This window comes from Salmo trutta, chromosome 17 (genome assembly GCF_901001165.1).
Source record: "Salmo trutta chromosome 17, fSalTru1.1, whole genome shotgun sequence".
NCBI lineage: Eukaryota > Metazoa > Chordata > Actinopteri > Salmoniformes > Salmonidae > Salmo > Salmo trutta.
The window spans coordinates 15,664,925-15,677,303 of record NC_042973.1 but is presented as its reverse complement, the minus strand read 5'-3'; the positions used below and the strand labels follow the sequence as shown (position 1 = coordinate 15,677,303).

General features: G+C 42.7%; 1 protein-coding gene across 4 annotated transcripts in view; it reads right to left on the bottom strand.

Annotated features, from left to right (window-relative positions):
• The window catches only part of arid3a (AT-rich interactive domain 3A), a 71,331-nt gene that overhangs the window by 3,763 nt on the left and 55,189 nt on the right, over nt 1-12,379 (bottom strand). For all 4 annotated transcript variants that reach the window (XM_029695850.1, XM_029695851.1, XM_029695849.1 and 1 more), the window contains 5 exons: nt 8,918-8,990; nt 6,755-6,938; nt 6,254-6,504; nt 5,602-5,868; nt 3,376-3,465 (listed from right to left, as the gene is read on the bottom strand). In XM_029695850.1, the coding sequence (XP_029551710.1) occupies nt 3,376-3,465; nt 5,602-5,868; nt 6,254-6,504; nt 6,755-6,938; nt 8,918-8,990 (865 nt within the window). The remainder of the gene's footprint in view (nt 1-3,375; nt 3,466-5,601; nt 5,869-6,253; nt 6,505-6,754; nt 6,939-8,917; nt 8,991-12,379) is intronic.

The window sequence follows — 12,379 nt, the reverse complement described above, 5'->3', positions numbered from 1 at the left end:
GGTTTGGTGGGTTGTTCTGTAACGATCGTCGCCTGGTGACAAGGAAGCGGACCAAAACGCAGCTGGGAGCGAACACATGTTTATTGAACACACTGGAATTAAACATGTACACAAAATCAAGAAAACTGTCGATACGTTACGTGCTCAAAACAAAGAGACAACAACCCACAAACATCGTGGGGGGAAAAGGAACTTAAATATGATTCCCCAATCAGAGGCAACTAGCGACAGCTGTCTCTGATTGGGAATCAACAGAACCCAACATAGAATTACGCCCCAAAGCAAGGCTATACCAAAAACATAGAAAATAAACTATAGAAATGCCACACCCTGACCAAAATAGAAGAGTTCACCTGGTCAGGGCGTGACAGTAACCAAAAAAGTGTTAAACAAATCAAAATATACACTGCTCAAAAAAATAAAGGGAACACTAAAATAACACATCCTAGATCTGAATGAATGAAATAATCTTATTAAACACTTTTTTCTTTACATAGTTAAATGTGCTGACAACAAAATCACACAAAAATAATCAATGGAAATCCAATTTATCAACCCATGGAGGTCTGGATTTGGAGTCACACTCAAAATTAAAGTGGAAAACCACACTACAGGCTGATCCAACTTTGATGTAATGTCCTTAAAACAAGTCAAAATGAGGCTCAGTAGTGTGTGTGGCCTCCACGTGCCTGTATGACCTCCCTACAATGCCTGGGCATGCTCCTGATGAGGTGGCGGATGGTCTCCTGAGGGATCTCCTCCCAGACCTGGACTAAAGCATCCGCCAACTCCTGGACAGTCTGTGGTGCAAGGTGGCGTTGGTGGATGGTGCGAGACATGATGTCCCAGATGTGCTCAATTGGATTCAGGTCTGGGGAACGGGCGGGCCAGTCCATAGCATCAATGCCTTCCTCTTGCAGGAACTGCTGACACACTCCAGCCACATGAGGTCTAGCATTGTCTTGTATTAGGAGGAACCCAGGGCCAACAGCACCAGCATATGGTCTCACAAGGGGTCTGAGGATCTCATCTCGGTACCTAATGGCAGTCAGGCTACCTCTGGCGAGCACATGGAGGGTTGTGCGGCCCCCCAAAGAAATGCCACCCCACACCATGACTGACCCACCGTCAAACCGGTCATGCTGGAGGATGTTGCAGGCAGCAGAACGTTCTCCACGGCGTCTCCAGACTCTGTCACGTCTGTCACATGTGCTCAGTGTGAACCTGCTTTCATCTGTGAAGAGCACAGGGCGCCAGTGGCGAATTTGCCAATCTTGGTGTTCTCTGGCAAATGCCAAACGTCCTGCACGGTGTTGGGCTGTAAGCACAACCCCCACCTGTTGACGTCGGGCCCTCATACCACCCTCATGGAGTCTGTTTCTGACCGTTTGAGCAGACACATGCACATTTGTGGCCTGCTGGAGGTCATTTTGCAGGGCTCTGGCAGTGCTTCTCCTGCTCCTCCTTGCACAAAGGCGGAGGTAGCGGTCCTGCTGCTGGGTTGTTGCCCTCCTACGGCCTCCTCCACGTCTCCTGATGTACTGGCCTGTCTCCTGGTAGCACCTCCATGCTCTGGACACTACGCTGACAGACACAGCAAACCTTCTTGCCACAGCTCGCATTGATGTGCCATCCTGGATGAGCTGCACTACCTGAGCCACTTGTGTGGGTTGTAGACTCCGTCTCATGCTACCACTAGAGTGAAAGCACCGCCAGCATTCAAAAGTAACCAAAACATCAGCCAGGAAGCATAGGAACTGAGAAGTGGTCTGTGGTCCCCACCTGCAGAACCACTCCTTTATTGGGGGTGTCTTGCTAATTGCCTATAATTTCCACCTGTTGTCTATTCCATTTGCACAACAGCATGTGAAATTTATTGTCAATCAGTGTTGCTTCCTAAGTGGACAGTTTGATTTCACAGAAGTGTGATTGACTTGGAGTTACATTGTGTTGTTTAAGTGTTCCCTTTATTTTTTTGAGCAGTGTATATTATATTTTAGATTCTTCAAAGTAGCCACCCTTGATGACAGCTTTGCACACTCTTGGCATTCTCAAAACCAAGGAGTTCCCACATATGCTGAGTATTTGTTGGCTGTTTTCCTTCACTCTGGGGTCCAACTAATCCCAAACCATCTCATTTGGGTTGAGGTCGGGTGATTGTGGAGGCCAGGTCACCCTTTCACAACCTGGAGGTGTGTTTTGGGTCATTGTCCTATTGAAAAACAAATGATAGTCCCACTAAGTGCAGACCAGATGGGACGGCGTATCTTTGCAGAATGCTTTGGTAGCCATGCTGGTTAAGTGTGCCTTGAATTCTAAATAAATCACAGACAGTGTCACCAGCAAAGCACCCCCACATCTCCTCCTTCATGCTTCACAGTGGGAACCACACATGCAGAGATCATCCGTTCACCTACTCTGCATCTCACAAAGACACGGTGGTTGGAACCAAAAATCTCTAATTTGGACTCATCAGACCAAAGGACAGATTTCCACCGGTCTAATGTCCATGGCTCGTGTTCCTTGGCCCAAGCAAGTCTCTTCTTCTTATTGGTGTCCTTTAAAAGTGGTTTCTTTACAGCAATTCGACCATGAAGGCCTGATTCACGCAGTCTCCTCTGAACAGTTTATGTTGAGATGTGTCTGTTACTTGAACTCTGTGAAGCATTTATTTGGGCTGCAATCTGAGGTGCAGTTAACGCTAATGAACTTATCCTCTGCTGCAGAGATAACTCTGGGTCTTCCTTTCCTGTGGTGGTCCTCATGAGAGCCAGTTTCATCATAGCGCTTGATGGTTTTTGCGACTGCATTTGAAGAAACGTTCAAAGTTCTTGAAATTTTCCGTATTGACTGACCTTCATGTCTTAAAGTAATGATGGACTGTCAATTCTCTTTGCTTATTTGAGCTGTTCTAGCCATAATATGGACTTGGTCTTTTACCAAATAAGTATATCTTCTGTATACCACCCCTACCTTGTCACAACACAACTGATTGGCTCAAACGCATTAAGAAGGAAAGAAATTCCACAAAATAACTTTTAACAAGGCACATCTGTTAATTGAAATGCATTCCAGGTGACTATCTCATGAAGCTGGATGAGATGATGCCAAGAGTATGCAAAGCTGTCATCAAGGCAAAGGGTGGCTACTCTGAAGAATCTCAAATATAAAATATATTTTCATTTGTTTAACACTTTTATGGTTACTACATGATTCCATATGTGTTATTTCATAGTTGTGATGTCTTCACTATTATTCTACAATGTAGAAAATGTAAAAAAGAAAAACCCTTGAATGAGTAGGTGTGTCCAAACTTTCACAGGTACTGTATGGTAACACAAGACCGTGTTGTTGATTCTGTGACTGGTGACTCACCGGTGTACATGACTCCATTGAGTTCCACTGACATACTGATGCTGCTCATGCCATTAGTTGTGAGATTGAGAGCTGAGTCCTGTCGGCCATCTGAGAAAAGGCACACAGCATGTAATGTACACAACACTCATAGGTGATGTTTAATAGCAGATATAAGCATCAACATCTCAGGAAAATGTGTAGATATGCAGGTAGCCTAGAGTTTCGAGAAGCGAGCCAGCAACTGGAGGGTTGCCAGTTCAAATCCTGGGTCTAAGCAAGTCACTTAACTCCCCCCACAACAACTGCACCAGTGTGGCAGCCCCCTGCTCTAACTTCTCCAACCTGTATATGTATGTTTGTCTTTCAGAGGAGTTTCGGTCGGACCTTGTGTACAATTGACGAATAAAAGGATCTTAAACTAACTGCACAAACAAACGTATAAATAAATTAATTGAACAATCTAATAACCTGTAATAAGGAATATCTGAATAAACTAACTAACTTCTGGAACAACCTAACAAACAAATGGAACCCACCCCGCTCACTTGGATACTTTATATCAATTCACAAGATAGTTTACCAAAGTATCCAAGTGAGTGGACACCTAAGGCAATTGATTCATGAATGGTTCCCACCTGATGTCCTCAGTTGCCCTTTGTGCCCGCTCCCATACCCTATCATTCTGTATTTGTATATGACTGTAACTTGTATACAGGTAGACCAGAGAAGCCACATCCCTGATTGGCAGGTGAGTGACAACCAATGTTCCCTCTAACTTAAACGTTGTGAAAATTCTGTGCAACTTCCAGCACGCGTTTACTGTGAACACTGAGGCTGTAACCGCTTTAAGTTAGTTTTAACTTGGGCCAAGTAGGCTACTGTGGCTATTTGATCATAATGTAGGCCTGCCAGTGGCCTACCATGAGAGAAAATGCATCCCATAACATTTTAACATGGAAATAGCTGTTCTATCATTCAACCTACAGTAGCAGCCAATGTATGGTGTTCAATGTAGGCCTACATTCCATGAGACTTTTGGGAAAAAAACATGCAGGGCTTGACATTAACCTGTTTATCCACTTGTCCTTCAGACAAGGACGTGACTGAACATGTTGTGTTGTTTGATGCAAGAAACCACTTGACAAAATAAAATGCATTATTATTCCCATACCATTATTACAGAGAGTCAGACAAATTATGCTACCCTCTGTCTATTGGCTACTTAGTTTATTCAAGCCTGTCTCAAAATACAACACTGTCCCTTTAAGACAAGAAAAAAGCTCTGTACTGGACTTGCTTTCAAAAATGTCTAGAAATGAACATGTTTTGTGCTCTTGTAGTAAGCAATCCCACCCCTATTGGAGACTACAAATGATCTATAACTGGGCTAATAACTCACTAACTAGCAAAGGTTATGAACAGAATGTGCACATGTGGCTACATGCACCTCTTGCTTTGATCTCAAAACAAACGCATCTACTCACTACCACAGCTGTAAACACAGTCCAGTTCAAATGAAATGACACAGATCCATATATGGTAATGGTCTATTTGCATATAGGCCTTCTGCAGCTCTGATTGGTTATGCACCGGTCTGTGTAGAGTATGGGCTGAGTCAGTGCGCAAAATAATCATACTCTGATGCCTTGTGCCTACAACAAAATCTCTTGCATAATTTGTTTTGTTTTTCGGTATGTTGCATTGAATGTAGCTAATATTGCGTTGATTCGATCACAATTGCCACAGTAAAGGAAAACGTTGATAGTGTTAACTAACGGAAAACTCTAGAAAGTTGAGTGAAGTTCAATCTTGTGCTTCTCTCAGTGGGCTGATATTTCTTCTGCGCTCGGGGCTACTGCGCACCTGCGCATGCGTGCAGTTTAGAGGGAACATTGGTGGCAAACCTGATTAGAAGCACCTTTTGCTCATCAGTTGCTCACCTGTGTTCCCTACAAATGCTGTTTTGAATGAAAAAGCTTTGTACCTACACACTGAAGAAGGCTGAAAAGCTGAAACGTCTGTGTATGCTAATCCCTGATGAAGTGAAAATAATAAAATAAAATAGAAAAATGAATTAAGCTGTATGCAACATCTTTTTGAGTGCGAACCCATCACACCTTTTTATTTATTAACTATACTAAGAAATCATTTTACTGAAGGGAAGCAATGGTGGACCAATCTTGGTATTTTCAAATCAAATTTAACATTATTTAAAGTGCATTTAAAAATGGCAACAGGCTCTACCTTGGTTGTTGATGCGGATGTTCATGGGCATCTGGGTAGTCCTGGCCAGCAGATTGTGCTGCAGCGCTCTCTGCAGCAGCCGCTGGTGCTTCTCAGCTGGTAGGGCAATCTTCTTCTCCGGGGGCTCGCCTGCCTCCAGTCTGTCCCTCAGCTGCTCTAGAGCCGCTAACTGGGCCGCTGCTGCCTGCACCGCCGCCGCCGAATTACCAACCAGAGGGTGCCTGGACATGAAGCCCAAGCTGGACACAGGCTGGCCACCCTCCTCTTCTACAGGGGAGAGGGGAGACGGAGAAGTTTAGAGCGGGTAGTTTTGGTCCAGGATGTGGTAGCTTTTCAAATGAAGTATCTGTTGTCTGATGTTATGGGTACCTGTTCACTTCAACCGTTCTGTGATAAGTATGAACCCTCCCAACCCTCGTTGTGTTCACGTTCACTTCAATCGTTGGCTTTATTCATGTCTGTGATATGAATGAACCCACTTTTTTTTATTTATAAAAAAATACAAATATACTTCCTCATCTCAATGCAGAATAATTGTCCTTTAAAGATATCTGAGTATAACAAAACACCTTTCTATCCATCAACACTATGTTCATCGTTGGCTAGACGAGTGCATACAAAGTTCAAAACCCCAACCCTTCCTTTTATGTACCTTTCTTGATTTTTTGGATGGGAGTGAGAGAGTGGCCTCCGTTGGTGGCCACGTTCATCCCCATGTTCTGCATGGACATCTTGGGGGAGGACAGCATGGTGGGGGTCCCATTGGGGGAGTAGGTGAAGAGGGAGCTGCCGAAGCTCTGCCGGCGGCCCTCCCGTCGGTTACAGTCGATAGCTGCCTGGAGCTCGTTGGGGTTGCTGAGGCTCCTCTTGTCACATTCGTATGGATACAGGTACTTCATGTACCTGTGAAAAATACATTTCAGTTGGTATTGGGATAATTTTATGAAATATGAAACTATTTGAAAAACACAGTATTACAATGGATAAGTATACCTTGAAACAAGTTTACAAATGATATGGGGGAATGTGTGTGTGTTCGGTGTGCGTGTGTACATAAGTGTGTGCTCGCGCATGTGTGTGTGTGTGTGTGTGTGTGTGTGTGTGTGTGTGTGTGTGTGTGTAAGTGTGTGTTCACGCGTGTGTGTGTACTCACTGTGTCCTGAGAGTAAAGGCTGCACTGGTAATTGAGGTAGGCAGGTTGAGTCCTTTAGTGATCTCTCTCCACAGCTTCTTGTTGATGACCTCCACCAGGCCTCCCTTCTCTGTCACCAGCTGGTACAGCATGTACAGGTCTAGGACCTGCTTGGCCATGATGGGGATCCTGTTCACAGGGGTTCCTGAAGATGAGGAAAAGACAACTCACTGCCTGTCGCTAACACCATACTCTTTTTCTAGGTTTCCCTTTTGATAAGTTGTCATGGAACTGACTGTGAACTGAGAAAACTTTCTAGTGGTCTGAAACATTTTAATGCTTCAGGAGTACAAAAACATATTCAGAAATGTCATGTTCTATATTCTGGGTTGGACAGTAACTGATTAAATGTAATCAGTTACATGTAATCGGATTACCAAAAAATGAACTGTAATCAGTTACATTACAAGCAATTAAAAAAAAAATCATATTAAAAATACTTTTGAAAAACTAGATGCTTACTTCTTGGATTACTTTTAAATTCAGAAAGGATGTTTGATTTAAAAAAAAATACATTATGACACCTTGTTTTCTCATTGACATTCAATTCAGCACTGACAAAAAGGCGCAAGTTTAAGCTTGTTACACCTGAGCGATCACTATGATGACACACCAAAGGCATTTGATGGATCCTTTTTGTCTGCTTCCAATGCCTCTTATTTATATACATTTTTTATTTAACCTTTATTTAACTAGGCAAGCCAGTTAAGAATTCTTATTTACAATGAAGGCCTACCCCCGGCCAAACCCTAACCTGGACGGTGCAGGTCCAATTGTGCACCGCCCTATGGGACTCCCAATCACGACCGGTTGTGATACAGCCTGGAATCAAACCAGGGTCTGTAGTGACGCCTCTAGCACTAAGATATAGTGCCTTAGAGCGCTGCGCCACTCGGGAGTAATAATAAAGTAAGGGTAAAGTAATCATAAAGTAACTGAAAGTAATCAAATTATGTTACTGAGTTTGCGTAATCCAAAAGTTACATTACTGATTACAATTTTGGACAGGTAAGTAGTAACTGTAACAGATTACATTTAGAAAGTAACCTACCCAACCCTGGTTCTACGGTATTGTTTTCCTATGGAGAGTATCACACCTTTTCTTAGCACACAATACTTCAATACATAATCAATTGTCAATGCCATGTCTGTTTTGTTCTTGTTATGGTATTGGGTCTAATTGTGCTTAAAAAAAACATGACTTTTTAAAAATAATTCTGAAAGAAAGCTATGGGGGGAAAAAAACAGGAAAATGTTCTCCTCTCAGTCTCTTTTCAATTCCCTATATTGTACCTAGAGGGCAGTGTCCAATTCTTTGAGCAACTAGGCACGCAGAGCAGCCCATACATTTGTTTGAGGGCACAGTGTATAGTGTAAACATACCCTAAACATCCAATACTGGATTTTCCACACTTACTATCTTAACATAATAATATTTATTGCTATTACCTTAAACATGTTGGTCTTATATTTCCAAAGTAGAACTAGTTTGTGAATCAAAATGATACAATGTGCTGTGCTGTTTGCCTGAGGGCACACACTTAACGTGTTGTGAAATATGTTGTGAAATGTAATGTCATGTTTTTAATTGTATATATCTGCCTTCATTTTGCATGACCCCAGGAAGAGTAATGGGCAACCAGACTAAATACAAACAGAGTCTGACGAAGTGACGATCATTAATAAAAGATGCAAATGCTGAACCAAACCAAACACCATAACTTAACAGAGCTACATTAAAAACTCTGGCGCCTAAATATATACCAAAATACATTCCTAAGTTGACACATGCAGTCTCATGTAGGCTTTAGTTTTAGATGAGCTGGGAACAGTGAAGGCTTGGCAGACCATAAAGCAATCATCTGCAAATGAATAAAGATCCACCCACAGAGGTGAAAGCTGAGAGTGGTGTTTCCTATGTCAGTGAAGGGGGGAGGGGCAGGGGCAGGTGGCTAGAGAACACAACAGGGCCTCTCAGTACTAACCCACCAAGGCAAACAGTGAAATCTCTATCGAGTCATGTCTTTCATTTGTATTAATGCGGCTCTGCTGCATGACATACTGGGACAGAAAGGTACAGTACTGTCTTGCATATACGCCACTCCTTTTACAATACTCGCTCACCTCTCTTTTGCATGAAGCTGAATAGGTCATCCAGGAACTCTTTTCTCTTTGGGTCTCCATCTAGTTCGTAGAGCTGGAGAGGAGAGGAGAAGAGGGGGAGAGATGAAAACAGGTTACAGCTGGGAGTAGATTACAAAGGGGGGTTGAGAACTATTATTGCCCCAAAATGGAGGATGGAGCCTCAGCTTTAGAATGCCATTAAGTCGAGAGAGGAGGTCTAGTATGATGAAAACCTGATGTGGCCCAGCTGCTATGGCCGAGAGCTCCGGAAAGTTCAGTGAAAATTAACAGTAAAAGTGAAGCACATGGCTCAGGGAAATACAGTGGGCTATTGTGGTAACTTAAATTGCGGTATGAAGATTGTTCACAACAAAGATTGATTCACACTGACTGACTAGCGTGTCAAACAAAAGTGTAGTTTACAAATCAAACCAATAATGTATAGCTGAGGCGGGAGAATACATTTTGTTTCATCATTGGGTTTTAATTCTCTCTGAAATGACATATACCGAACTAAAATATAAATGCAACATGTAAAGTGTTGGTCCCATGTTTCATGAGCTGAAATAAAAGATCCCAGAAATACACACAAAATGCTTTAATTCTCTCAAATTTTGTGCACAGATGTGTTTCCATCGCTGTTAGTGAGCATTTTTCCTTTGCCAAGATAATCCATCCACCTGACAGGTGTGGCATATCAAGAAGCTCCTGAGTGGGCTCCTGAGTGGCGCAGTGGTTTCAGGCACTGCATCTCAGTGCTAGAGGCATCACTACAGACACTCTGGTTCAAATCCAGGCTGTATCATAACTGGCTGTGATTGGGAGTTCCGGTAGGCTGTCATTGTAAATAAGAATTTGCTCTTAAATTATTATATATATATATATAAAAAAAGCTTAAATTATTATATATATATATATAAATATATATATCTATATAGCTTAAATTATATATATATATATATATATATATATATATTTTATCTGATTAAACAGCATGATCATTACACAGGTGCACCTTGTGCTGGGGACTATAAAATGTGCAGTTGTCGTCACACAACACAATGCCACAGATGTCTCAAGTTTTGAGGGAGTGTGCAATTGGCATGCTGACTGTAGGAATGTCTACCAGCGCTGTTGCCAGAGAATTTAATGTTAATTTCTCTACCATAACTCTGTTTTAGAGAATTTGGCAGTACGTCCAACCGGCCTCACAACCACAGACCATGTGTAACCTACTCCAGCCCAGGACCTCCACATCCGGCTTCTTCACCTGCGGGATCATCTGAGACGAGGCACCCGGACAGCTGATGAAACTGTGGGTTTGCGTAACAAAAGAATTTCTGCACAAACTGTCAGAAACCGTCTCAGGGAAGCTCATCTGCATGCTCGTCGTCCTCTCCAGGGTCTTGACCTGACTGCAGTTCGGCGTCATAACAGACTTCAGTGGGAAAATGCTCAGCATTCGATGGCCACTGGCATGATGGAGAAGTGTGCTCTTCACGGATGAATCCCGGTTTCAACTTTCCCGGGCAGATGGCAGCGTAGCGTGTATGGCATTGTGTGGCCGAGCGGTTTGCTGATGTCAACATTGTGAACAGAGTGCTCCATGGTGGCAGTGGGGTTATGGTATGGGCAGGCATAAGCTACGGACAACAAACGCAATTGCATTTTATCGATGGCAATTTGAATGCACAGAGATACCGTGACGAGATCCTGAGGCCCATTGTCGTGCCATTCATCACCTCATGTTTCAGCATGATAATAGATGGCCCCATATTGCAAGGATCTGTACACAATTCCTGGAAGCGGAAAATGTCCCAGCTTTTCCATGGCCTGCATACTCATCAGACATGTCACCCATTGAGCATGTTTGGGATGCTCTGGATCAACGTGTACAACAGCATGTTCCAGTTCCCGACAATATCCAGCAACTTTGCACAGCCATTGAATAGGAGTTGGACAACATTCCACAGGCAACAATCAACCGCCTGATCAACTCTATGTCTCTATGTAAAGGAGATGTGTTGCGCTGCATGAGGCAAATGGTGGTCACCCCAGATACTCACTGGTTTTCTGATCCACGCCCCTACTTCTTTTTGTAAGGTACAGTATCTGTGACCAACAGATGCATATCTGTATTCCCAGTCATGTGAAATCCATAGATTAGGGCATAATTAATTTATTTCAATGGACTGATTTCCTTATATGAACTGTAACTCAGTAAAGTCTTTGAAATTGTTGCATTATGCGTTTATATTTTTGTTAAGTGCACAAGATGCTTCATCAATACAACAGTTTGGCCAGAGCACACAATGCAAAACTCTAGTCTTGTTCTGGACTTGGGAGTACTTTTTGCAGGCTCTTGCTGTGTAATCACAAACAGGCCATTCTCTTTGTGGCGTCTAGCGCCCATTAGTGATGCCAAGCTGCAGTTAGATCTTATTATCAGAAGGACGGGAGGCTGGATGACTAGGTGGGGGAGGGGCGGTAATAAATGTAGGGCTGGAGGCAAGGCCAGTCTTAATTACAGGATGCATGCATTTCGAGGAGTGCCAAGCCATAAATCTTCAAAATGCTCTCTCTCCCTCACTCTCTCTCACAGAAGTTCCAAAAGAATAAAAGACATTTCAAATGTCATATTATGTCTATATACAGTGTTGAAACGATGTGCAAATAGTTAAAATACAAAATGGAAAACATCATACTGCTGTGATGGCACACTGTGGTATTTCACCTAATAGATTTTTTAAATATTTTATTTAACCTTTATTTAACTAGGCAAGTCAGTTAAGAACAAATTCTTATTTACAATGAAGGCCTACACCGGCCAATATTGGAGTTTATCAAAATTGGATTTGTTTTGGAATTCTTTGTGGGTCTGTGTAATCTGAGGGAAATATGTGTCTCTAATATGGTCATACATTTGGCAAGTTAGTAAGCACAGCTCAGTTTCCACCTCATTATGTGAGCAGTGTGCACATAGCCTATCTTCTCGAAAGCCAGGTCTGCCAACGGCGGCCTCTCTCAATAGCAAGGCTATACTCACAGAGTCTGTACATAGTAAAAGCTTTTCTTAATTTTGTGTGTCTCTCTCTCTCTCCCCCCCTGCCTCCAACTCCTCCTCCACAGCGAAACCATCATGCTCTTCCTTTTCCACTTACAATATCTGGGAACAGATAAACTCCTTGTCATGGGCAAATTCTTAGGTGGTAAACGATTGTCGGACATCTTGGCTTGTTCAATGTGACAGGGTCTAGGTCTGCCGATTAAGTTCCAAATGTTGAGCGTTTATCGTGTAGTGTGACTGGTGTAACGAGCCGATCCCGGTAACAGACACATAGGAACATGGCCGGCACTGAGTATGCACACAATAATGCGATTATTATGAATAGTCAAACGAATATAAGAGTTTGATTTAAGTGTTTACATGCTTTACAAGAAAAACACATTTTCCTAATAATC